This window comes from Bos indicus, chromosome 18 (assembly GCF_029378745.1).
Source record: "Bos indicus isolate NIAB-ARS_2022 breed Sahiwal x Tharparkar chromosome 18, NIAB-ARS_B.indTharparkar_mat_pri_1.0, whole genome shotgun sequence".
Lineage (NCBI taxonomy): Eukaryota > Metazoa > Chordata > Mammalia > Artiodactyla > Bovidae > Bos > Bos indicus.
In genome coordinates, this window is record NC_091777.1 from 65,910,005 (window position 1) to 65,937,968 (window position 27,964).

General features: G+C 40.8%; 1 protein-coding gene across 1 annotated transcript; it reads left to right on the top strand.

The window, feature by feature from the left end:
- The first annotated feature begins 631 nt into the window (after positions 1-631).
- VN1R1 (vomeronasal 1 receptor 1) lies at positions 632-27,957 on the top strand. Its single transcript, XM_070771894.1, has one exon. It carries the CDS (start codon positions 13,050-13,052, stop codon positions 13,992-13,994), a length of 945 nt encoding a protein of 314 aa, XP_070627995.1. The 5' UTR covers positions 632-13,049; the 3' UTR covers positions 13,995-27,957.
- Positions 27,958-27,964: the final 7 nt, after the last annotated feature.

Genomic DNA, 27,964 nt, shown 5'->3' on the forward strand with positions numbered 1-27,964 from the left:
AAGAACAAACCCCAAACCCATATTAAGTTGAATGACATAGCAATGCATAGGAAGAAGAAGCTGGAAGGGCAGAAATGAAAGCTAGATATATATGAATTGATCTTGTGTTACAGTTTTAAAAACTAAAATTTGTTTCACCTAAAATGGATTTAAAACATTCCTAAAATTCAAAGGCAAATCTATAATAAAACATATGTGGCTCATTATATTATGTAATAGGTATGTGTCCTATCTGTACAAGGTAAGACTTTAACTTAAAGAATGTTTGAGGGCTCTTCTCCGGTAGCCAAGTGGCTAAAGACTCCATGCCCCCAGTGCAGGAGGCCCAGGCTCAAGTCCTGGTCAGGGAACTAGATCCACATACTGCAACTAAGAGTTCACAGGCTGCAACGAAAGATCTTGTGTGCTGCAGCTAAGACCTGGTTCAGTCAAATAAATACTTAAAGAAAAGCTTGGGGGCCTTCGAACTGAAGGCTGAGGAACTTTCTATGACTGAATTCTTCCTTGAAGCAGCTTCACTTAGCCCACATCTGTGTCATGTCCAGTCTGAGATAGCCAAGGGAGTCCTAGAAAGGCTTCCCTCATACTCTAACGCGGGCTGCAGGGGTGGGGCTGGGTTGGGGTGGGGGTCCAGCGGGGACACCCTGACTATGCTAAAAAACCACAGCAAATACAGCAATAAAAACATGTCATTAAAAAAGTTGGTGGAGAATTCCGTGGTGGTCCAGCAGTTAGGACTCAGTGCTTTCACTGCTGGGACCCCAGTTCAAGCCCCGGTCAGAAAACTAAGAACCTGCAAGCTCTCGGTGCAGCAAAAAGAAGAAGAAGTTTGGTCTGTATATTTCACACTACAGAGTACTAACCACTGTAGGGTCACGGCTGGACTATATGTTTCAACTGAACTATATATCAAAGTAAAAATACCTTCAAAGATGTTAAAATTTCCTATGACCATATTAATAAAAACAGGTATATAAATATTTTGAAATTAGTATTTTATGATAGTTGGAAAATGTGGCTTCCTCTAAACTAAGAAATTTCCAACTATCTTAAAATACTAATTGCAAAATCTGCTTTATTGACCATGCCAAAGCCTTTGACGTGTGGATCACAACAAACTGTGGAAAATTCTGAAAGAGATGGGAATACCAGACCACCTGACCTGCCTCTTGAGAAATCTGTATGCAGGTCAGGAAGCAACAGTTAGACCTGGACATGGAACAACAGACTGGTTCCAAATAGGAAAAGGAGTACGTCAAGGCTGTATATTGTCACCCTGCTTATTTAACTTATATGCAGAGTACATCATGAGAAACGCTGGACTGGATGAAGCACAGGCTGGAATCAAGATTGCTGGGGAAAATATGAATAACCTCAGATATGCAGATGACACCACCCTTATGGCAGAAAGTGAAGAGGAACTAAGAGCCTCTTGATGAAAGTGAAAATGGAGAGTGAAAAAGTTGGCTTAAAGCTCAACATTCAGAAAACTAAGATCATGGCATCCAGTCCCATCACTTCATGGCAAAGAGATGGGGAAACAGTGGAAATAGTGGCAGACTTTATTTTGGGGAGGGAGGGGGGCTCCAAAATCACTGCAGATGGTGACTGCAGCCATGCAATTAAAAGACGCTTACTCCTTGGAAGGAAAGTTATGACCAACCTAGACAGCATATTAAAAAGCAGAGACGTTATTTTGCCAAAAAGGTCCATCTAGTCAAGGCTATGGTTTTTCCAGTGGTCATGTATGGATGTGAGAGTTGGACTATAAAGAAAGCTGAGTGCCAAAGAATGGATGCTTTTGAACTGTAGTGTTGGAGAAGACTCTTGAAAGTCCCTTGGGCTCCAAGGAGATCCAACCAGTCCATCCTAGAGGAAATCAGTCCTGAATATTCATTGGATGGACTGATGTTGAAGCTGAAACTCCAATACTTTGGCCACCTGATGCGGAGAACTGACTCATTTGAAAAGACCCTGATGCTGGGAAAGATTGAAGGTGTGAGGAAAAGGGGATGACAGAGGATGAGATGGTTGGATGGCATCACCGACTCAATGGACATGAATTTGAGTAAACTCCGGGAGTTGGTGATGAACAGGGAGGCCTGGTGTGCTGCAGTCCATGGGGTTCGCAAAGCGTCAGACAAGACTGAACGACTGAACTCAACTGAAATGAAACTAAGAAAAAACAAAACTGCAAAGAGTTTAAGAGAAAATTTTATACTTTTACATTTGTTTGAAAGAATTATCATTAACTTGAGCTGTATTTTATCTGAAGCATAAATATATATTGTATACCATTCCATTTAACATATCTACAGACTTTGACCAACTCCAATTCCCATTATACAACTGTGTTCACAAAAACAGTTCCTTACTGAAAGAAAACATGTATCTTAAAAAAAAAGAAAGAAAAAAAGTAAAATAAAAGGTGCCTGGAACATTTTCTCAGACCATCAAGCAAGGAAATTTTCCCAAACATCTGGGATTACTTTAGCTTAAGTAAGTGGTTAAGTTTTCAGGAAGTTAAGGAAGAGAGTATTTATTCTATAAATTGATAAAGGGATATTGAAACAAAAGTAGGGACTAATTTTATATATTGACTTCAGGACAAAATGAACATCAGTAGAGGTACACTGTAGACTAAAAGAGTTAAAATATTGCAAATCATTTCATTTATGTAAAGGTAGTGCTAAGTCGTGTCCGACTCTTTTGCAATCCCATTGAACTGTAGCCTGCCAGGCTCCTCTGTCGATGGAATTCTCCAGGCAAGAATACTGGAGTGGGTTGCCATTTCCTTCTGCAGGTGAACTTCCCAACCCAGGAAATGAACCCCGGTCTCCCGCATTGCGGGCAGATGCTTTACTGACTAAGCTACGTGGGAACCTTCATTTATGTAAATATATGGTTTAATATCATTCAAACAAAAATCTTTCTAAATTTTCCCTGCAACTTAAAAATAGTTAAAAAAATTAATAAGATTTGAAACTTGCAATGAAAAGAATTTTTCCTTAACAAAGGCAAAGTCTTCCCTGGTGGTCCAGTGGTTAAGACTTCACCTTCCAATGCAGAGGCTATGAATCTGATCCATGGTCAGGAAGCTAAGGTCCACACGTGCCTGCCAAATTGCTTCAGTATGTCTGACTCTTTGCAGCCCTATGACTGCAGTATCTTTAATTAGTTGGGGAATTAAGTATTTCACTTTGTCACACAGTATTAGAAGAATAGAGGTTGAAATTAGAGGTAAATTTTTATCTCACACCTTAGAGAGCTTTCAAAACAGGACCTAAAGAAATAATAAATTACAGGACCTAAAATGATGAATAACCAATCTCATAGATAAAATACTGACTATAGTTTTATAATCTTTGATAGAGTACATCAATACTGTATATGCCACAGACAAAAGACTATTTCATTAAAATGTAATAATGAAGGCAGAAGGAACAGGCCATGCATTAAAATTAGTCTAACTAAAATATTTATTAAAATATTAATTAGAATAGAATATAGTAGGACATAAAAAAGTATCAGTAATCACCTCAGTGTTGACACTATACAGTTAAAAAAACGACCAAGAAATGCTGCTAATATGTATGAAGGGGCAGTCCTTAGAAAAAGTAAAACTTAAAAAAAAAAAAGAAAAAGTAAAACTTTTAACATACGGCTCACAAATCATCAGAAAAACACAAATGAATTTGAGGTGACATTCTATTATTTTCAACTATAACATACATTATTTTGGATCAAATTCCTCTGAAAGAAGTTTTACCTTTCACTTGCTATGACAAACCATAATAAATTAAGCATGTTTACAACTAACAGTTCTTTGTGTAAATTGACATAACTGACATGTGGCATCACACTAGTTTCAGGTGTACAGCGTGATTCATTCACATGTATAGGGAAATGATCACCACAGTGAGTCTAGTTAACATCCATCAACACACATAATCACAATTTTCTTGTGATAAGAACTTTTACGATCTACTGTTCAGTTCAGTTCAATCGCTCAGTCGTGTCCAACTCTTTGCGACCCCATGAATTGCAGCACGCCAGGCCTCCCTGTCCATCACCAACTCCCGGAGTTCACTCAGGCTTGCGTCCATCGAGTCAGTGATGCCATCCAGCCATCTCATCCTCTGTTGTCCCCTTCTCCTCCTGCCCCCAATCCCTCCCAGCATCAGAGTCTTTTCCAATGAGTCAACTCTTGGCATGAGGTGGCCAAAATATTGGAGTTTCAGCTTTAGCATCATTCCCTCCAAAGAAATCCCAGGGCTGATCTCCTTCACAATGGACTGGTTGGATCTCCTTGCAGTCCAAGGGACTTTTTTTTTTTTTTTTTAATTTTTTAACTTTACAATATTGTATTGGTTTTGCCATATATCAAAATGAATCCGCCACAGGTGTACATGTGTTCCCCATTCTGAACCCTCCTCCCTCCTCCCTCCCCATACCATCCCTCTGGGTCATCCCAGTGCACCAGCCCCAAGCATCCAGTATTGTGCACCGAACCTGGACTGGCGACTCGTTTTATATATGATATTATACATATTTCAATGCCATTCTCCCAAATCATCCCACCCTCTCTCTCTCCCACAGAGTCCAAAAGACTGTTCTATACATCAGTGTCTCTTTTGCTGTCTCGTATACAGGGTTATTGTTACCATCTTTATAAATTCCATATATATGCGTTAGTATACTGTATTGGTGTTTTTCTTTCTGGCTTACTTCACTCTGTATAATAGGCTCCAGTTTCATCCACCTCATTAGAACTGATTCAAATGTATTCTTTTTAATGGCTGAGTAATACTCCATTGTGTATATGTACCACAGCTTTCTCATCCATTCATCTGCTGATGGACATCTAAGTTGCTAGAGTCTTCTCCAACACCACAGTTCAAAAGCATCAATTCTTCGGTGCTCAGCTTTCTTCACAGTCCAACTCTCACATCCATACATGACCACTGGAAAAACCATAGCATAGCCTTGGTCAACACTGAAATCAGACTGATTATATTCTTTTGCAGCCAAAGATGGAGAAGATCTATACAGTCAGCAAAAACAAGACTGGGAGCTGACTGTGGCTCAGATCATGAACTCCTTATTGCCAAATTGAGACTTAAATTGAAGAAAGTAGGGAAAACTACTAGACCATTAGGGTATGACCTAAATCAAATCCCTTATGATTATACAGTGGAAGTGAGAAATAGATTTAAGGGCCTAGATCTGATAGATAGAGTGCCTGATGAACTATGGACTGAGGATCTACTGTTAGCAACTTTCAAATATAGTATCATTATTAACTACTTGAGAAGGAAATGTCAACCCACTCCAGTATTCTTGCTGGGAGAACGCCACGGACAGTGGAGCCTGACAGACTACAGTCCATGGGGTTGCAGAGTTGGACATGACTTAGCGACTGAAAAACTATCGTCATCATGCTGTATATTACATCCCCAGGACTTATTAATTTGACAACTGGTAATTCTTTATGCTAACCTAAACTCTGAAAGATGTTGAAAACCTGAATACTCTGAGATTTACATATGTATATATGTATGGTCTCCTCACCCACTTTTACCTCTTTTACAAAACCCCTCCAATTTGGGGTGTATTTCATATAAGATTTATAGAAATAAGACTTTATGGTATAACTTTTTCCCCTCATATTTCAGTTAGTGAAATCTCGCTGAGGGAGAGATGACTTCAGAGCAGGCTCAAATTGGGAGGGGAGAGGTGGATAATGGTGGTAATATACTTCATTTTCTCAGCAAACAAACTTTCAACATACATGAATATAAAAATACTTTTGTTTCAAACTCAGAAGACATAAATATTTTAGCCCAAATAGGCATTGTTAGATTTCCTGAGATATTTTCCTTCTAAGAATGTGAAAGTTATCTGAAGACAAGTGTTACTTAGTTGATGGGAATTTGCTGTCAGGACTCTGCGTTGCAGGGGTAGCATCTGTGCAGAAGTGGGAAGTGGATATTTTAGCCCGAGGGAAAAGATTTTGATTTCATGATGTCATCCCCCTGATGGGGAGTGATTATCACTTCACCTGTAATTGCAGTGACAGTATGTGCAAGAGGAGTGGACACTGTGGAAAGCATTTGTGACTTGTGTGTATTACTGGAAACTATTAATTTCCAACTAAAAATTTCCAGTGGGAGTTACAGAAGTAGCTGGGGAACAGCTTAACTAGGAAAAATGAAAGTGGAAAACAATCTCAAGGGCAGCTAAGCAGAGGACACTGAGATCCAAGTAAGGTAATGGAGGTGAACACGTGACTCCAATGGATGTCGAACCATCAGGAGAGTTTTGACACAAAAATCGTTTGATTGTTTCCCAAAGTGCAGGAAGTTTTCTGAAGTTGAAAGCAGAAATAGTGTTAGTAGAGCAAAGGGAGTTTCCAGGTTGGTATAAGTCAATGGGAATACTGTGTTTCAGCAAATATTTATTGTATCTCTTCTGTGGATCAAGGACTTTTTTTTTTTTGCCATCTATCAGTATCCAAAACTTCAAATTCTCCTCATGGAACTTAAACTGTAGTTGCTAGAAACATACAATCAACAGAGCACCTCAGTTACTAGCTTGCATTGTATTTCTATTTATGGAAAACAGAACAGGAGTAGGACAGTGGACTAGGGTGGGTTGAAATAGTAAAGAGTGTCCCCAGCAGAACTCACAGCCAAGATGACATCTGTGGGAAGAGCTGGAGTTTTGAGGGCTCTTACGTATTTGTCGTCTTGCTTTACTGTGTGAGGCAAGACCTCCAGTAGGACCTCCAGCACCATGTGGTATCAGTGCAGAGAGTGGCCGTCTTCTTTTGATTTCTGATCTCAAGGGAATAATTTTACAGTCAAGTTTGAGATAGATTTTCTAAGGAATTAGTTCATATTCTTTATGAGTGAAGATTCCTTTATCTTGGTTTTATAAATATTTTCTCTCCATGTGTACACATTTTCTTTTTAATGTTTTGAGACTAAATTGGGAACATTAAACCCTTGGACCAATGAATACTTTGGTTATCGTTCCTGAATGAACAGTAATTCACATATTCTGAGTACAATGAACAAATCGTGAAATTTTATGTTGAAGCAAGTGCATTATATGTTTCACACACAATGTTCAAGTGTTTTCACTCTATCAGTCATAAGGGAAATGAAAATTAAAACCTTAATGACAGATCATTCCAAGTGCAGAGGAAAGCATAAAATAAACACTGATGACACCAAACACTGGCAGAATCCACAGTCGCTGATTTGGGAATGCGGAATGGCAAGGGCATTTGGGGAAGATTATCACTGACAACAATGGATAATACGTGAAGAGCAGTACGTGAACCGTGAACTTCCATGTTCAAGCTCGATTAGAAAAGGCAGACGAACCAGAGACCAAATTGCCAACATCCGCTGGGTCATCGAAAATGCAAGAGAGTGCCATAATAACATCAATTTCTGCTTTATGGACTATGCCAAAGCCTTTGACTGTGTGGATCACAACAAACTTTGAAAAATTCTGAAAGAGATGGGAATACCAGACCACCTGACCTGCCTCCTGAGAAATCTGTATGCAGGTCAGGACGCAACAGTTAGAATGGGACATGGAACAACAGACTGGTTCCAAATCGGGAAAGGAATACGTCAAGGCTGTATATTGTCACCCTGCTTATTTCACTTATATGCAGAGTACATCATGGCAAATGCCAGGCTGGATGAAGCACAAGCTGGAATCAAGATTGCTGGGAGAAATATCAATAACCTCAGATATGCAGATGACAACATCCTTATGGCAGAAAGAGAAGAACTAAAGAGCCTCTCAATGAAAGGGAAAGAGGAGAGTGGAAAAAGTTGGCTTAAAACTCAACATTCAGAAAACTAAGATCATGGCATCTGGTACCATCATTTCATGGCAAATAGATGGGGAAGCAATGGAAACAGTGAGAGACTTTATTTTGGGGGCCTCCAAAATCACTGCAGATGGTGAGTGCAGCCATGAAATTAAAAGATGTTTGCTCCTTGGAAGAAAAGTTACGACCAGCCTAGACAGCATATTCAAAAGCAGAGACATTGCCAACAAAGGCGCATCTAGTCAGGGCTACGCTTTTTCCATAGTCATGTATGGATGTGAGAGTTGGACTATAAAGAAAGCTGAACGCCGAAGAATGGATGCTTTTGAACTGTGGCATTGGAGAAGACTCTTGAGAGTCCCTTGGACTCCAAGGAGATCCAACCAGTCCATCCTAAAGGAAATCCGTCCTGAATGTTCATTGGAAGGACTGATGCTAAAGCTGAAACTGCAATATTTTGGCCAAATATTGGAGTTGATGTGAAGCTCTTCTGATGTGAAGAGCTGAATCATTGGAAAAGACCCTGATGCTGGGGAAGACTGAAGGCAGGAGGAGAAGGGGACGACAGGATGAGATGGTTAGATGGCATCACCGACTCAATGGATATGAGTTTGAGTAAACTCCCAAGAGTTGATGATGGACAGGGAGGACTGGTGTGCTGCAGTCCACGGGGTTGCAAAGAGTTAGACATGACTGAGTGACTGCACTGTACTGACTGGACAATAAGAAATTGTCCTAAAGGAGCAATGAGAAAAAAAATTAAATATAAGAATCCACAAATTCATGTGTATGTGAATAAATGAATGAAACTTTATGAATGATTAGTAGAGGAAATGGGAGGTCAGTTAGGGTCAGGTAAAATATATAGACTGAGAGTTAGAAAGTACTCAGTTGTTTTTAAAACTAGTGATAGAAATTTGTCATTGATCAGGATATTTATATGTTTTCAAAATATCTCCTAATTAATTATTAAATATAATGGGGAAAGTATTATGTTTAAAGTCTAGAAGCCTGACAAAATTTAAGTGACAAAAATAATCAGTTTTGAAAAATACGAACATCTTTCTCCTATACAAAACTGTGAGAGACATTTTCCCTGCAAAATATCTAGAAACTTATTCAGATAAGTTGAAAACATTAGAGAAATAGAGGGGAAAGTTTCAAACTAGTGGGCCTGTCATGTAAAAAACGACAGGTCCAAAGAACTCAGTTGAAGGCTGAGGAACTGTTTTGTGAAAGGACTTTTATAAAGAAACATGGAAACTAAATGTAATGCATTAATTTCATTTGGTCCTACAGAAAGAAAAATATGAAGAGGAATATTGGAACAAATGATAATGTAATATGTATGTTGTTTAAATAATAGTATTGTGTCAATATTGAAATTCCTGATTTTATTACAAAACTCTGATTATGTATAAGAAGTTCTCTAAGTCTAAAGGAATTATGCACTGAAGTACTCATTGGTATATAGGAAAAATTTAAATTATATGCTAGTTGTTCAGAAGATATATATATGTATATATAAACATATACATATACGATGTGTGTTTGGTGAAAGAAAAAAGAAGTAAATGCAGCAAAAGATAATTATTAAATTTGGAAAAAGTGTTCACAAGTATATATTTTTAAAATTCTTGTGGCTTTCCTGTAAGTTGGAAATTGTGTCAAAATTTTTTAAATGGAAAAATTGTTTCATGTGTTTCACTGCTTAGTAAGAAATGAGATCTTTTATATAATCAACCTAAGTGAATTAAATATTTAGGCAATTTCAACCTTTCTTGAAATTTTTAAAACAAACTAGAATTAGAAGGAAACTTCCTTAAATTTCTAAAAAGTATTAAGAACAAAACCCTACCACAGACATCAAAAATAAAGGTCCATTATTAAAATATTTCACCCAAGTTCAGGGATGAAAGAATTATCCCTGTGTTACATAGAGGGTTCGCCAGTGGTTCAGCAGTAGGTAAAGAATCTAGCTGCAATGCAGGAGATGCAGATTCCATCCCTGGGTCGGGAAGATCCCCTGGAGGAGGGCATGGCAAGCTGCTCCAGTATTCTTGCCTGGAGAATCCCATGGACAGAGAAGCCTGGCAGGCTACAGTCCATAGGGTTGCAGAGTTGGGCATGACTGAAGCGACTGAGTACATGCACATATGTACAGAAAGAGAACGGCAAAGGAAGAAGCTACCCTGTTTTTTCTCATCTTGCTCTGTCACTCATCTGTGTCCAACTCTTTGCGACCCCGTGGACTGCAGCACGCCAGGCCCCCCTGTCCTTCACCATCTCCCGGAGTTTACTCAAACTCATGTCCATGGAGTCGGTGATGCCATCCAACCCTCTCATCCTCTGTCACCACCTTCTCCTCCTGCCTTCAATCTTTCCCAGCATCAGGGTCTTTTCCAGTGAGTTGGCTCTTCACATCAGGTGGCCAAAGTATTGGAGCTTCAATTTCAGCATCAGTCATTCCAATGAATATTTCGGGTTGATTTCCATTACTAAAGCATTTTCTAAAATAGCATCATCAGTCTGAGTCCTACTACAAACATCCGTTTCAGTTTTGTGACCCACGCCTATTCTTGTGTTTTACTATGCTCCTGTCCTTTTCTCTTTTGCATACAACCCATCAGCATATAATAATGTACAGCATAATAACTTGAGTGCCTCACTTATGGTCTGTTTCCCTCAACCAGGATAAAAATTTCAAGGTGGCAAAATCATTGTAATGGTTTGTGTGCTGACCTATCCTCTGCACCCCAGGAACGGGTGTGACCCACATAAGCTATAGAATGAATGTTTCTTGAAGCACTCGGTGTCTCTGTAATATTCCTATCTGTTAGAACCACTCTCTGTCTTCCCTTCATTTTGACTACCCTAGAGTCTCAGCCATAAAAACAACAATTGTATTTTGAAGACAAGACTAAAACAGGGACTACAAATTTCACACAGCCATGTGTACAACTTCTCCCACTTACGGGACCTTGATGTCCTCCATTTAACTTCCACTGGGATTATTGTTCATTTTGAACAAGTGGTTTCACTCCTCTGTTTCTGCCATTTCTGTTAGATGCCTCTCTCACCTTAATCGCTTTGCTTATGTGCACACTTCACAGATGGTTTTCACAGAGACTCACCATTCCCTTTGCAGACCTTGTCACCGCTATTACAGGTGACATGATAATCACTTCCCAACAAGGAGATGAGGTCATAGAAACACAAAGCCTTATTTCAGAGTTGAGATGCCCCTTTTCACACCTGCACAGCTGCTGCCCAGGCACCTACTGTGCTGATGGGAAATACCAGTCAGGTAAGTAGCAGTGTGTTTCAGGTAAGTGTCAGATTTTGAGACCAGCTTCATTAGAAAATTCAGTCGTCCATATGGAAAAAAAATTCTGTTTCAGGGGGTTGGAATATAAAAGTATACACACACCTGTAATGCATACACATTCAGGACAGATTTTTAAATGTTTTTATTTCATATTGAAGTATAGTTAATTTACAGTGTGTTAGTTTCAAGTGTACGGCAAAGTGATTCGGTTATACATATACATAGACTTTTCAGATTCTTTCCCATTTCGTTTATTACAGAACACTGAGTTCCCTGTGCTATACAGCAGGCAGGACAGGGTTTTTTCAGGATACCCTCAGCATAGTGCTACCCTCATTCACCTGTGTTGAGACCGCCTGACATCTCTCTTTCTCCTTTGTCTCTGACTCAACACAGTTTTCACTGTCAAGGTTTCATGCTACAGGCAAACGGCCAAAAATAAGATAGAGATGAGCTCCCAGCAGCTGAGCTGACATCTGGTGTCTGTGTTTTGTTTTGGGGTCGGGGGAGAGAGTATGTTGGGTTAAATGCAATCTGTCTTAATATGCCTTTAAAGTTCTGTTCTTGGATGAAAGTTAACTTTTATTTAGAGAAAAGTAAGGTTCATTTCATCTCCAGTGTCAGGGACAATGATTTAAAGAAACATATGGCTAACTATTGTGTTTGACAAGACGTTATAGGGACAGGTTGGGTGTTTTCTGCCCCACACCAGAAGCATTATGTATCTCCAAGATATTTCGCTATTAGCAAGAAATGGCTTTAGATATCATAATCTTGGTATTTTAGATGGTTGTTACCATAGACTTTTTTTAAAGTTGAAGTATAGTTGATTTACAATGCTAATCACTGCTGTACTGCAAATATATATATATATATATTTATATTTATTTATTCTTTTCCATTATGATTTATCATAGGATACTGAATATAGTTCTTTTTGCTATACAGTAGGACCTTGTTTATCCATTCAAAAGCTTACATTTGCTAACCATAGACTTGTTCAGTGTCTAGACAGACTCAGTTGGGGAGGGGGGTGGTTGGAACATGTCTTAAAATTATGTACTATTAATACATGCCTTATTTCTTTGAAAATGTGTAGAATTTTGAGTTTTCATTTAAAATATTTGTATATTCTTTTGCCTTATGATGAAAGTCTTATTTGCCAATTATATTAATACACTTTGCATATGTTTCTAATAATTAATGCCAAATAACTGGCAAAATGTGAGTATGGACAAATGTTTAATATACCTTATAGATACTTTTATTTTCATATATGCCTCTGTGTAACTTCTGATGTTTTTTACAAGTACACATAGAACATCATGTTGATGGACAACCAGGGAAAATTTTTTATTTGAATCTTGATATCTAATTTTGATTAATATTTTTCAACAATTATGTGACATATTTATATGTGTAAAACTACTTCATGAAGCCTAGTTTATCCTTCTATCCTGTGAAATCTTTGCCTCGATTCATATTCCTCTACTTTCTTAAAAAGAAAAAATTGGAAACATACACGTGTTTTATATCTTACATTTTTCTTCTCAGAGTGTATTGTGGCGGAAGATCTGTATCAGTGCACAGATAACTCCCTCACACATCTCTGCAGCCTCAGAGTTTCCTGTTGTGCATTTGGCCACTTCCACTCACCAGCAGATGACTTCATGATCGTAGTCTTCATTTCCATTGCCTTTGCACACATGAGCAAAAATTCTAAGTGCCCACTTAACGTGAGATTATATGAGATGCAGGCTTAATATTGAAAATTGAGGGACATGGTGATTATGACATACTTCTTTTCATCCTTTTCACTCTTCATTCCTCTAACTTCAGTAAAACCAGCGCCCTCTAGGCACTGATGTGATGTTTTCTGCCAGCTTGGAAATGGGGACTATATTCCTCATTCAGACAGGAATTGGCCTCATGGGAAACATCTCCCTCTTTTGTCTTTATAACTTCACTTTGCTCACTGGACATAATTTAAGGCCCATAGACCCAATCCTCATGCAACTGGTCATCGCCAATGCCACAGTTCTTTTCTCTAAAGGCATACCACAGACACTGGCAGCTTTCGGATGGAGGTATTTCCTGGATGACACTGGATGTAAACTTGTCTTCTATTTCCACAGAGTAGCCACGGGAGTTTCCTTTAGCACCACCTGCCTCTTCAATGGCTTCCAGGCCCTTAAGCTCAAGCCCAGTATCTGGAGGTGGATGGAACTCCAGATGAGAGCTCTAAGATTCATTGCCTTCTGCTGTTTCCTCTGCTGGATTGGGCATATCTTGATAAATTCTTGTATTCTTATCATAGTAAAGGGTCCACTGAATGAGAAGAACTTCAGTACGAGAAATAATTACGGGTACTGTTCTTGGTATATGACAGAGGGTTCTCTGGGCTCACTATACACAGTCATGTACTTTTTCCTTGATATTCTGAGTTTAGGTTTTATGGTCTGGGCCAGTAGCTCTATAGTTCTTTTCCTGGGCAGACACAAACGGCGAATCCAACGCATTTGCAGCCACCGAGTCTCCCCCAGACCTTCCTGTGAGGGCAGAGCCACACGCACTGTCCTGGTCCTGGTAAGCTCCTTTGTTACATTCTATACAGTCTACATCATTTTGACAATTTGGATGACTCTAGTTGCAAACCCAGGGCAGTGGATGGTGAACACCTCTGTCCTTTTGGCCACATGTTTTCCAGCATTCAGCCCCTTTGTGCTCATTATCAAGGACACGCGTATCTCTCAGTTCTGCTTTGCCTGTATGGCAAGGAAAACACTGTTTGCTAATGTGCTTGTTGTTCTATGAGTCTGTTCTCAGTGGCATTCAAATATTTATCTCAACATTTGTGAATATTTTGGGGACCTCTTAAGTGTTGGGTATTAATTAACCCTAAAAGGAAATATATTATCCATTTCTAATGGCCAACATTAAGTATTTAAATAATTAAAACTTATTTTTATCAGCTGTTTTCACTCAAATAATTTCAAAATATTCTGACTTTAAATACTAATAGCTTATTTTTTTAAAAGGTCTTTATCTCTGGATAATTGAGTGTGCTCTATTTTTTAAAGTCTTACTCAATCTTTTGTAATTGGAAATCCCAGCAATTTTAATGAAGTCTAGATATAATGTACATACATGTGTAAATATCTACATTCAACTGCCAATAGCATTTATTACATACCAAAATTATGAGTCTTTAATCTTACTTAATTCCAAAATTATCAAATCTATTTTACTGTTGTTTTATAAAGTTAATATACACATGTTCAATGGTTTCCTTTGTTTATTTTAAAGTTTGTGAGAAAACTATCATTCATTTTATAGTACTTTTTTAACATGTAAAAGCAATATGCTGTGCTCAGTCACTTCAGTCGTGTCCAGCTCTTTGCAACCTATGGACTGTAGCCAGCCAGGCTCCTCTGTCCATGTGCTTCTCCAGACAAGAATACTGGAGTGGGTTGCCATGCCCTCCTCCAGGGGATCTTCCCAACCAAGGAATCGAACCAATGTCTCTGGGGTCCCCTGCATTGTAGGCAGTTTCTTTACCCACTGAGCCACCTGGGAAGCCCATTAGCACACTAAGACCCCCTAGACCTTATTCCCATTAGCTCACGGCATCAGAGTGTGGAGAAGCAAACCTACAGATCTGTCTCCCGACTACCTTCATAAGGCATGTAACTGGTCTGTTACCAACTGCACAGGCCTCCTGAACGCATGGTTTTTCCAGCCCTGCAGAGCCCGTTTGATTGCTGATGTAAGCGATATATGCAGTAGGCAAGGGCACCAGTATAAAGACAAACACTGGAGTATCAGAGCAGCATTTCACATGCTCTCCTCAAGCACAGGATATGGAGTAAGTGAAGAACAGAAAAAAATGATACCAATTTTTGTTTTTATGTTAACCATTCTTCTATATTTTTTCATTCTTTTATTTTTAATACAACTTTCTTGAACCTTGTATTGATAACTCAGAAGAGAGTCCACCTCTTGTCAATTGGCTTGCAATAGGAGCCCGCCAGGCTCCTCTGTCCATGGAATTCTCCAGGCAAGAATACTGGAGTGGATTGCCATTTCCTTCTCCAGAGTGTCTTATACAGGAATTGTTAATTTGCATGTCATAGGTCAAATTTATAAACAATGATTTTCAGTTACTTAGTCATGTCTGACTCTTTGCAACCCCATGGACTGCAGCATGCCAAGCCTCCCTGTCCTTCACTATCTCCCAGAGTCTGTTGAAACTCATGTCCATTGAGTCGGTGATGCCATCCAACAATCATCCTCTGTAGCCCCCTTTTCTTTTCCAGTCAGTTATAAACAGTAATCTCTATTAAATGTTAACCTGAAAAAAATGATACCGATTTTTGTTTTTATGTTAACCATTCTTCTATATTTTTTCATTCTTTTATTTTTAATACAACTTTCTTGAACCTTGTATTGATAACTCAGAAGAGAGTCCACCTCTTGTCAATTGGCTTGCAATAGGAATCTTTACTGTCTTAAATTAGGCTAATAGTTTTTTAAAATATAAGCTTTCTCACAAATCCCATTAACATCGACATACTTAATCCTCCTTTGTATCAGTTTATGCAGTTTTCAGAAAGTTTGAAGAATTCACGCATTCTTGACACTTGTGCAATTACTAATATTGTGTCCATAACACATTAAGTTTGGCCCATCATTTCTATTCATTTGGTCCTTTCCGTTTCTAATAACATATCCCCATATTTGGTGACCAGGGTAATTGGGAGGGAGAAATAGGGGAAAGAATGGGAATTCCTAGAACACAGGCTTTGTTGGGGTTTCTGCAGGAAAGGCAAGGCAGGGCTGGGTAAAAAGCTTAAGGTTGGCTGGTTTGAATGATTTCCACAGGTTTTAGGGTAAATAGTCCTTTCCCTAGTCATCTAGTTCCTGGCCCTGGGTTGATTTAGGACAGGAGAAACATTCCCTTGTGTGTAAGTGGCAGGTGGCAGAGCCCTGAATCTACACTTGAATGGTGTGCTCCAGGGAGGCTATTTGCAATAGGAACACAACTCTAGCTCTGAGGTTGGCCCTGTGATTAGTCTCTGCCAAACTGACAGATACAGAATCTAAGAAAGTACCCATTAGAGAGTCAGTGAGTCACTCAGTCATGTCTGACTCTTTGTGACCCCATAGACTGTAGCCTAGCAGGCTCCTCTGTCCATGGGATTTTCCAGGCAATAGTACTGGAGTGGGTTGCCATTTCCTTCTCCAGGGGATCTTCCCAACCCAGGGCTCAAACCCTGGTCTCCCTCATTGTAGACAGACGCTTTACCATCTGAGCCACCAGGGAAGTCCAGAGAAGGACCCTAAGTCCAGATAAAAGGAGTTTTTACAGGTCGGCCCATAATTAGGTTTGCTGTTTTTTTATGGCATTAGCCAAGAAAACATCTGTAATTTGGGGGATCAGTAATATTATCTTGGTAGAGCTGTAAAGTACATTAAAATTGTGAGATCTACAATCAGTCTTGGTTATGTCTCAGGGGAAGTTTGTGGGCCTAGCAGTGCTGTTGTGGGAGGGTGAAAGATGATGATTTAGTAAAGTTCATGTAAAGATTCTTGATATTTGGGTGTAACTAAGGGGAAGAAGGGAGAAGGCAATGGCGACCCACTCCAGTACTCTTGCCTGGAAACTCCCATGGACGGAGGAGCCTGGTAGGCTGCAGTCCATGGGGTCGCAAACAGTCAGACCCAACTGAGCGACTTCACTTTCACTTTTCACTTTCATGCATTGGAGAAGGAACTGGCAACGCACTCCAGTGTTCTTGCCTGGAGAATCCCAGGGACGGGGGAGCCTGGTGGGCTACCGTCCACGGGGTCGCACACAGTCAGACACGACTGAAGTGACTTAGCAGTAGCAGCAGCAAGGGGAAGTGGTCATGGTCAGAGATACAGGGCAAGAAATTGTGGTGTAAATGGAGGGGCTGGCAGGAGAAGGCACTGGGAGCTGAGGATTCCTCTGCCCAAGAAGTAAAGGGGTTGGTTGATCTGAGTCAGGTGCCTCCTGAGGAAATCATTCATCTCCACTAATATTTAGAATGGCACTGGGACTTCCCTGGCTGACTAGTGGTTAGGCCACTGTGCTTCCACTGCAGGGGACCGGGTTCCAATTCTAGACCTAGATCCCACATGACACAACTAAGATTCAGTGCAGTTAAAAGTTCTTTCCAAGATTTTCACAGAGGTAGTCATATAGACAAAACATGTAATAGAACAAAAACTAAGCGCTGTGCCAACGCTCTTTTAACATTTTGACTGTAATCATGTCTCCGCTTTTATGTTGAGAATCCTGAGTTTAAGGCCTCTTCTTTTACTCCATTAACCATAGGCTTTGCTCTTATCTTTAATGTATTTCATCCTTGCCTGCCCACAATACCACTTAGCTAATTTCCGGATATCAGAATGGGCCAACCATCCCTGCAGATGCCGCCAAGATGGAAACATTTCCCAGAATGACGGGTTCAGTAGGTCACAGACTGCGTAGGGGATGAGCTAACAACCAGAAGAGTCGCTCCGAGAGCGTGCAACGTGTCGGGGTGGGACTTCCGGCATCTGGCACATAGCGGTTATTACGACTGTTTTTGATACCATTCGCTGGATCGGAGGTTCGAGGTCCCCACTGCACAGTGGTGGGTCTGACATTCAATGTGGGCGCTGCCGTAGTGTCTCCACCGTGTCCTGCTCAGGGCTACCTCACATCTCCCGCGTAGCCCTGGCACTGCTCCGCCCACACCTTCCCATGGCCACGCTGAAGGCCCAGGCCCAGGTGAATGTCGGTTCTCCAGACTCTCAACCTTAACCCTACTTAAAAACGAAGGGTCTCCAGCTCTGGCTATAGCAGTGCATGCTCCTATTTCCAGAACAGCGGGGCAGTTATAGACATAGGGTCCCCAGTTCTGACAGGGAATGATGAAATGTGGAAGAGTGTTACAGGCAGACGGACACACATATTCAAAGCCTTGGAGGCACACCCCAGTCAAGACCATTCTGGAAACCTGGGTTCCCTCTCGTGTCCGCAGGAAGCAGTGTGAAAGGAGGCACACTTGGGCAGTCCAAGCAGCTGGGTCTTCAGTCGGGGGCTCCTGGGAATCATGGACGTTGGAAGAGAGCAGGGACTCTGAGCCGTGGTTTTCAAAGTATTTGAGATGTTGCTCAGGGCGAGCAGACTGGGTGGGACAAGGCATGATGAAAGTGGAGGGGGGAAAACCAGTGAGGAGGCACAGGAGGACAGTTCTGGCGGTGGACAGTTCTAGAAGTGGCGGTAGCCTGGAGATTAATGCAGGTTCTTGATGGATCTTAATGATCGAAGTAAATAACCACTCAGATTTTTTGCCCAAACATCTAGGAGAATGGAGATGGGGAATTTGGTGGGAGAAACAGGATTCAGGGCAGATTATCAGTTGGATTTTGGATACGGGGATTTTGAGATGCCCCAAAGTGGAGGTGGCACATAAGCAACTGGATTCCAGGTCTGGAGTTTGAGGAGGGACCCTGAGGCCTGGACCAGAATCAAGCCTTGTGCTCAGATCACGAGAGCAGGTTTTACTGTCAGATGAATCCTGAAGAGGGATGTGCTGAAGGGCAGAACTAAATTGAGCGTGTAGTGGGGAGGAGTACTCTGTTTGGTACAAGAAGAATCTGCCAGAGGGGAAAGCGGGAGGAAGTAAAGAGCCATGGCTGGAATGGAAATATTGGTGGAAAATGTAGATGCTCCTTTTTAAAGTCTCAGCAGACTCACATACACTCCCTGTAAACAGGGGAAAGGCCAGCCAGGCTCGTGCAGCAGCCTGGACCCAATCATGAACAGAGGGGTCTCAGCTTTCTCAGGAAATTTCAAATTTATAAATGGATGGACTTAAGGCTACCCAGGCACTTAATAATTGATTGAAATTGGTTCCAAAATCCATAGAGGATACCAGTCTTGCTTTCTGGAACTTTCTGGGATTTTTTAATATTTTTGATCCATGGTTGCTTGACTCTGCAGATGCAAAACTGGTAGATATGCAAAGGACCAAGCATTTTTATTAAATATCACATTTTCTTAAATGCTTAAAAGGCAGGTAAGAAGCAACCAAATTTTAAAAAACTCATCACTTTATTTACACCAATATCATTTCCTGAAGTGTTGATCCTGTGGGCAGAATTAGCTCACCTTTACTACTTTTGCTATTCAAATCCTGAAAGATGATGCTGTGAAAGTGCTGCACTCAATTTGCCAGCAAATTTGGAAAACTCAGCAGTGGCCACAGGACTGGAAAAAGTCCGTTTCCATTCCAATCCCAAAGAAAGGCAATGCCAAAGAATGCTCAAACTACCGCACAATTGCACTCATCTCACACGCTAGTAAAGTAATGCTCAAAATTCTCCAGGCAAGCTTCAGCAATATGTGAACCGTGAACTTCCTGATGTTCAAGCTGGTTTTAGAAAAGGCAGAGGAACCAGAGACCAAATTGCCAACATCCACTGGATCATGGAAAAAGCAAGAGAGTTCCAGAAAAACATCTATTTCTGCTTTATTGACTATGCCAAAGCCTTTGACTGTGTGGAACACAATAAACTGTGGAAAATTCTGAAAGAGATGGGAATACCAGAACACCTGACCTGCCTCTTGAGAAATCTGTATGCAGGTCAGGAAGCAACAATTAGAACTGGACATGGAACAACAGACTGGTTCCAAATAGGAAAGGGAGTACGTCAAGGCTGTATATTGTCATCCTGCTTATTTAATTTATATGCAGAGTACATCATGAGAAACGCTGGACTGGAAGAAACACAAGCTGGAATCAAGATTGCCGGGGGAAATATCAATAACCTCAGATATTCAGATGACCCCACCGTTATGGCAGAAAGTGAAGAGGAACTAAAAAGCCTCTTGATGAAAGTGAAAGTGGAGAGTGAAAAAGTTGGCTTACAGCTCAACATTCAGAAAATGAAGATCATGGCATCTGGTCCCATCACTTCATGGGAAATAGATGGGGAAACAGTGGAAACAGTGTCAGACTTTATCTTTTGGGACTCCAAAATCACTGCAGATGGTGACTACAGCCATGAAATTAAAAGACGCTTACTCCTTGGAAGGAAAGTTATATCCAACCTAGATAGCATATTAAAAAGCAGAGACATTACTTTGCCAAGAAAGGTCCGGCTAGTCAAGGCTATTGTTTTTCCAGTGGTCATGTATGGGTGTGATAAACAGTGAAGAAGGCTGAGCGCCAAAGAATTGATGCTTTTGAAGTGTGGTGTTGGAGAAGACTCTTGAGAGTCCCTTGGACTGCAAGGAGATCCAACCAGTCCATTCTGAAGGAGATCAGCCCTGGGATTTCTTTGGAAGGACTGATGCTAAAGCTGAAACTCCAGTGCTTTGGCCACCTCACGCGAAGAGTTGACTCATTGGAAAAGACTCTGATGCTGGGAGGGATTGGGGGCAGGAGGAGAAGGGGACGACAGAGGATGAGATGGCTGGATGGCATCACTGACTCGATGGATGTGAGTCTGAGTGAACTCCGGGAGTTGGTGATGAACAGGGAGGCCTGGTGTGCTGCGATTCATGGGGTTGCAAAGAGTCGGACACGACTGAGCGACTGAACTGAACCAACTGAACTTACTATTTTTTAAAAACATCCATAAATTTGCTGCTTTAGCCATCTCTAAGTACATTCTTTAAAAGTATAGAGTACATTTATGTTGTTCACAGGATTCACCCATGTTGTGGCAGGTATCAAAATTTCCTTCCTTTTTAAAGTTGAATAATATTCCAGTGTATGTATACAACACCTGTTTATCCATTCAGTGGTTGATGGACATTTGGGTTGTTTTGACCTGTGGCTATGGTGAATAACGCTGCCATGAACATGGCTGTACTAATGTATCTTCATGTCCTTGCTTTAAAATGTTTGGAGTATATGCTTAAAAGTGAAATTGCTGAGTTATATGTTAAATCTATGTTTAATTTTTTAAGATTTTGTCATACCATTTTCCATAGCAGCTCCACCATTTTACATTTCCACCAGCAATACCACAAGGGTTCCAAATCTTCCACAGCCTAGCCGACTTCTACTTAGAAACTTCTAAATATACAATTCAGTTTTGTTAACTAAAGTCATTAAGCTGTGAATTACATCCACAAGTCTTAATCATCTTTCAACTAGAAGTCTGTAACTTCTGATATCCTTCACTCATTTTATCTACCTATCTTCTCTTCTGGCAATCACTAATCTGTTGTCTGCATCTGAGTTTGGTGGTGGTGTTGATTTTTTTATTTTATTTATTTTACGATTTTTTACGATTTTTATTTTACTTTTTTTTACAATTTTTTACGATTCTTGAACACCATGGTTAGAACTGCTTGGATTCACTCATACAGGGATATTTTTCAGTAAATAGAACACTAAATGATCTTTAGTTGAATGAATCCACAACTGGGAAACTTCAGAAAGGACCTAAGCATCCACAGATTTCAGCATATGCATGGGATCCTGGAGCCAATCCTCTGTGGAAACTGAGGATTGACCACTGGATTTGTCTTTCTCTCTCTGACTTATTTCACTTTAGCACACTGCCCTCAAAATCCAGTCACATTGTTGTAAATGGGAAATTTTCCTTCTATTTTTATGGTTGAATAAAACTGAATAGTATTCCATATATATGACACGATTGTCATCCAGTCATCTATCAATGGACATGTAGGTTGTTTCTAAGTCTTGGAGATTATAAATAATGCAGCAGTAAACATGGGGTACATCTTTTTGAGATGATGATGATTTCAATCCCTTTGGATAAATACACAGTGATGGAACTGCTGATTATATGATAGTACTGTTTTTAGTTTTATAAGGATTCTTCATGCTCCTTTCCACAGGGGCTGCAACAATATACAGTCCCACCACCAGTGCACAAGGGGTCCCGTTTTTCCACATCTTCACCAATATGTATTTCTTGTCTTTTTCATAACAGATATAATAACAGGTGTGAGGTGGTATCTCATTGTGATATTGACTTGCATTTCCACGACCATTATTGATACTGAGCATCTTTTCATGCAGAAGATTCCCATTTTTGTATCTATTCCAAAAAGCTGTGTATTCCAATTTAACAGATAACAGTTTATACAAACAAAAACAAAACAAAAACCCAGCAACAATGTACTCCATCATGCATTTTCAAACACACTCATATATGTATGTTTATATAAAACTGAAACAAATGAGAACAACAATATAATGGAGAGAAAACAATTAGTATTTTTTAAAATTATAAGCTATTTAAACTACCCATGAAGCCATAAAGTGTCACCTGAAAGTGGACTTGAATTAGTTTTAAATAAATATTGGAAACTCTAGTGCAAATACATTAAAAATGAAAAGGAACAAGGATAGCTGATATGCTAACAAAGGAGAGAGAAAGGATCATACAAAATGCTTCATTAAAACTACAAAAAGCAGACTGGAAGATTAAATAGGAAGAACAAGGGCAATGAAAAGAAAATGGTAACAAATATGTTAGATGTTTATCCAATTATATCAATATATTAAACATTGATAGGCTCAATGCACCAATTAAAAGAAAGATTATCAGACTGGATCAAAAAACAGGACTCAGTTATACGCTGTCTCCAAGAAACCCACTTTAAATGCCACAAACAGGCGTACAGATTAATAGTAGGGACTTCCCTGGTGGTCCAGTGGTTAAGACAGCCCGCCCCCATTGCAGGGAACATGTGTTTGACCCCACATCAAATTCCTGCATACTGAGTCCCACAGTCCCACATACTGAACAGTCAAAAATAATAACTGTATTAGTATCAAAACAGAGTTCATGTAAGCAAAGTTACCAAGAATAGATGGTTTGAATGAGTCTACCTCTATTAAAGAAACTGACTCAATGATGAATACACTTCCAAATCTTCTGGGAATGCCATTTGCCCGGATTGCTTCACTAGTCAAATCTGACAAACATTAAAAAAGAGATTATTCAATTCTCTAATTGTTTTCAGAAAACAAAAACCCGGAAATAGTTCCACACCAATTTCATGAGAAAATACCAAAACAAAGACATTACAAGAAAACTATTGATCAATACCTCTCAAGAACATAGTTGCAACAATCCCAACATAGTTACCAGTAAACTGTTTCAAAAACTGTTGGAAAAGAATTATACGCTGTGACCACCTGAAAAGGATCCAAGGAATGCAATGCTGATTTAACATTTAAAAACTAATTAATATAATCCATGTCATCAGCAGGTTAAAAACCAACTCTTGGGGACTTCCCTGGTGGCCCAGTAGCTAAGACTCCATACTCCCAGGCAGGGGCCTTGGGTGCAATCTCTGGTCCAGGAACTAAATCCAACAAGCCTCAACTAAGTTTGAAGCTGCAACTAAAGATCCCACATACCACAACTAAGACCCAGTGCAGTGAAATAAATGAAAAAACAAACAAACAAAAACTCATCATCTCACCTATTCTGACAAAATACAACAGTCATTCATGATAAAAATCTCATAATAACCTAAAAACAGAAAAATATATTCAAACTGATGATCTAAATAACATCCTCTACCTGCTATCACAATTACAAGAGAAAAACTAGAAACTCTCCCTCTACAATGAAGAAGGCAAGGATGTTCCCTTTTACAACTCCCTTTCAATTTTATACTGGAAGTCAAAACAAAGGCAATGAGAGAAGGTTATACTGATCAGGAAGGAATAAATGTCTCTTCATTCTCAGATGACATGACTAGTTACATAAAAAAACAAAAAAGTAGATTAAAAAAAAAAATCCTGGACCAAAGAAGCAATTTATAGCAAGGTGTCAGGATACAAGGTTAATATACAAAAACCAATCATGTCAATACCATCAATGAACAAATGAATTTGAAATTAAAAACCATGTACATAGCACCCCGTCAAAGGGGGGGGGGAGAGAAATACTAAGTTATAAATCTACCAAGATATGCACGACAAGATATACATGAGGGGAAACAATAAAACTCTGATAAAGAAATCAGAAATTCCTTGGTGGTTCGTGGTTACCACTCCATGCTTTCACTGAAGTAGTTGGCCTGGGTTGGATACCAGGTCAGGGAACTAAAATCCCTCAAGCTGAGCAGTGTGGACAAAAAACAAACACTAATAAAGAAATCAAAGAACTAAATAAATAGATATTTTATGTTCATAAATAGGAAGACCCACTATCAAGATGTCAGTTCTGCCCAACTTCATCTATAAATTCAATGCAATCAAAATCAAAATCCCAGCAAGTTATTTTGTGGATTTAAATAAATTGATCCCAAAGTTTATACAGAGACACAAAAGTCCCAGAATAAACAGCACACTACTGAAGAACAAGGCTGGCAGACTGATCCCACTCAACTTCAAGACTTAGTATCTAAAGTAATCAAGCCAATATGGGATTGTTTACAGGATAGAGAAATTGATTAATGAACTGTATTGAGAGCCCAGAAATAAACCCAAAATACACTCAACTGACCTTTGACAGATGAGCAAGCACAATATAATGGAGAAAAAGGAAGTTTTTGTAATAAGTGGTACTAGGACAACTAAACATCACATGTCAAAAAATCAACCTAGACACAAACCTTATACCCTTCACAACAAAATTAACTCAAAATGGACATAAATGTTAAAAAAACACACACTTAAAATTTACTAAGAAAACAAAAACCCAAATACTAAATGAGAAAACTCCCTTAACAGACACTACGTTAAAAGAAGATATACAGATGAAAAATAACTAAATATACAAAGAAGCAAGGAAATGCAAATTCAACTGAAAAAATACACACTGTTACATACTGGTAAGAATGGCCAAAATCCAAACATTCACAACACCAAATGCTGGGAAAGGTGCGGAGCAATAGGAATTTTACTCACTGCTGACTGCAGTGCTTGACAGGTGCCACCGTGGATACAGAGACATTGGAATCTTGGGAAAGGGCCTTGGGGTTGTAAGACTACTGAAACTGAATGGTTCCCTGCAAGACTTTGGGGCTTCAGGTGTCATGGCACTGAGGAGTAGGGATGCACTCTGCCTAACCGTAGTGACTGCGGCACATGACCAAGGAATTTAAGAAAGTAGTGCCCATAGTCCACACGTGAGGAGGACACAGCTGCCCTTGGGGAAAAGGAGAAAGGCAGAGCCTAGCTAAGAGGATAGGGTTGGGTGTGAGGGTCTTACCCAGCATGCATACAAGTGTAAAGTTCTCTAGCATGACATCAAGGTACAGGTGTTTCTGAGCCTTTTCAAGAAGACATCATTCCTCCTGGGAGAAGTACACAGCCACATCCTCAGAGGTCACACTGCCCTGGTAGAACAGGGATGAATAAAACCATGAACAGTCTCACTCCTAAGAACCCACCATCTAACCTGCCACACATCTGCACTACTGCCCAATCAGGTGGAGCCACCTTAGACCTGGGAAGAAAACCTTTTCTTCTCCCACAACAGTAAAATAGATGTTTATCAGTTTTCATAATCAATAGACAAAAATAAAAGACAATGACAAGCCTAACCTGATTAACCCAACAATATAAAATAATTACATACAATTGGGGGGGTGGGTAGTTCAAGCAGAGTAACAGCAGGGAGATCCAACCAGTCAATCCTAAAGGAAATCAGTCCTGAATGTTCATTGGAAGGACTGATGCTGAAGCTGAAACTCCAAAACTTTGGCCACCTGATGCGAAAAACTGACTCACTGGAAAAGACCCGGATGCTGGGAAAGATTGAAGGTGGGAGAAGGGGCTGACAGAGGATGAGATGGTTGGATGACATCACCGACTCAATGGACATGAGTTTGAGTAAACTCCAGCAGTTGGTGATGAACAGGGAGGCCTGGTGTGCTGAGGTCCATGGGATTGCAAAGAGCTGGACACAACTGAGCAACTGCACTGAACTGAAGCAGAGTGATGTGGTTACGTGGAAGTGCATACATGCACATGTTTTCATCTGCTCAGCCAGCCTATGTCTTTTGGGAAAGCTTCTGTTTTCTGATGTGAACCTCTCATTGCTTCCAAGATACACAGGCAGTCATTTAAGCCTAAATCCTGCTCTTCCCTGCTCTTTATTCCCACTGAAAAGGAAGGATACCTGCACTTAACCTAAACCAGCTAGTCCTCACCTTACAGAACATCCACATACTGGTATGGGATCCAAGACCATGGGTGGAAGGAAATGGGAACCCCCTTCTGAGAACCTGACTTGCGCTCAGGTCCCTGAGTATGGGGTTCTCCTGGGTCCCAAAAACAAAGGGTTGGGAGAATGTCAGGTGAAGAGCCCCAAGACCCTCCTCAAAAACAGAGAATGTGTGCATGAGGGTGAGAATAAGTGAGGGATTGGAACGACCTCCACTCGCCCAAAGTGCTTCTTCAGCCTCGAATGTGTAAGAAAAGGCAGGCTGCGGAGGGCAGCGACCATGGCAGTGTGTCAGAGCCTCACGCACTTTCCCGCACGCTGGATAAGGCCTGCCCGCCCGCCCCTATCCTCTGAGCCAGGCTCCTCTCCTTTTCCCTGAGGACAGCTCAGTTCTTCTCACAACTGGACCTCTGCCAGGTACCAGAAGCCAGGGAACCTCGGGCGGACTGGCAAGCCACTCCTCTGTGCCTCTGTTCCCAGTTCTGTCTATCTATTACGAGTAGTGACAGGAACAGTCACGTCTTCCCTCTGCCTCAGTGACCTCATCATCCCCTGAAGTCCGTGCTTCCACTGAACAAGCTCTGGAGTACTTTTTAAATTTACTTTTAATGGGAGGATAATTGCTTCAACATCCTGCTGGCTTCTGCCATGGAGTGTTTTTAAAAGCCTAATTCAGGTGACGTCCATCCTGTGCTCAAACCCTCCACCTCCCAGCGCCATAAGAAGGAAGGTACAACCTCTCACCCACCTCTCCAGGTGCGGCCTGGCCTCAAGCTTTCTTCCTGGCAGAAATAAGCTGGACTCCGGTTCCCTGAATGGTTCAGCTTCAGTTGCATCTCCAAGCCCCACTCACATGGAAAAAGAGAAACGACCCCTGAAGGTCTCACCGGGCCAAGGGTCTGGGGGTAGAGTGACGTGCACAGGCGCCTCTCACCCCTGGCATTCTTAACTCTGTGGAAACAGGCCGGGGAGACCCCGGAGCACGCCCCGCTTACCTGAGGCGACGGGTCCCTCAGCGCGGGCGCCGCCATCGTAACTTCTGGGCGGAGTGAGGCGGTGACGGTCGAGCTACCAGGTCTCACTCTGCACGGAAACTCCCCGCAGGCGGCGGTATCCCTGACCCCCAGAGAGAAAGACCCTCCTCTTGTCCCGCAAGCCCGCACCCAACACCACAAGCCAGACCTTCCGACCAGCTCCACAAACCTCACCGTAACCAAAACGGCCGCTACTTAGAAACCGGAATTCCCTCTCCAGAGGGTTTGCAATCAGGGAAAAACCCCTGACTCAATTTTCAGTGGGTGAACATCTCTGCCCTTGATCAGAAATCCTTCTGGAAAATGAAGTGCAAAAGTCTCAAGGAAGGATGCCCCACACAAGAAGCAACTGCGAAAAAGCTAAGCAGCACCCCCAGGAGCACTGGGAAACTACCTTAGTGCTGGGGAGGGACTCTAGCCTTCTCAGGGGGGCGGGGACCCACGGGGACAAGGCGTATTCAGAACACTTAAGAATCTAAGAATCTGTGTTTTCCAGTGGTCATGTATGGATGTGAGAGTTGGACTGTGAAGAAGGCTGAGTGCCAAAGAATTGATGCTTTTGAACTG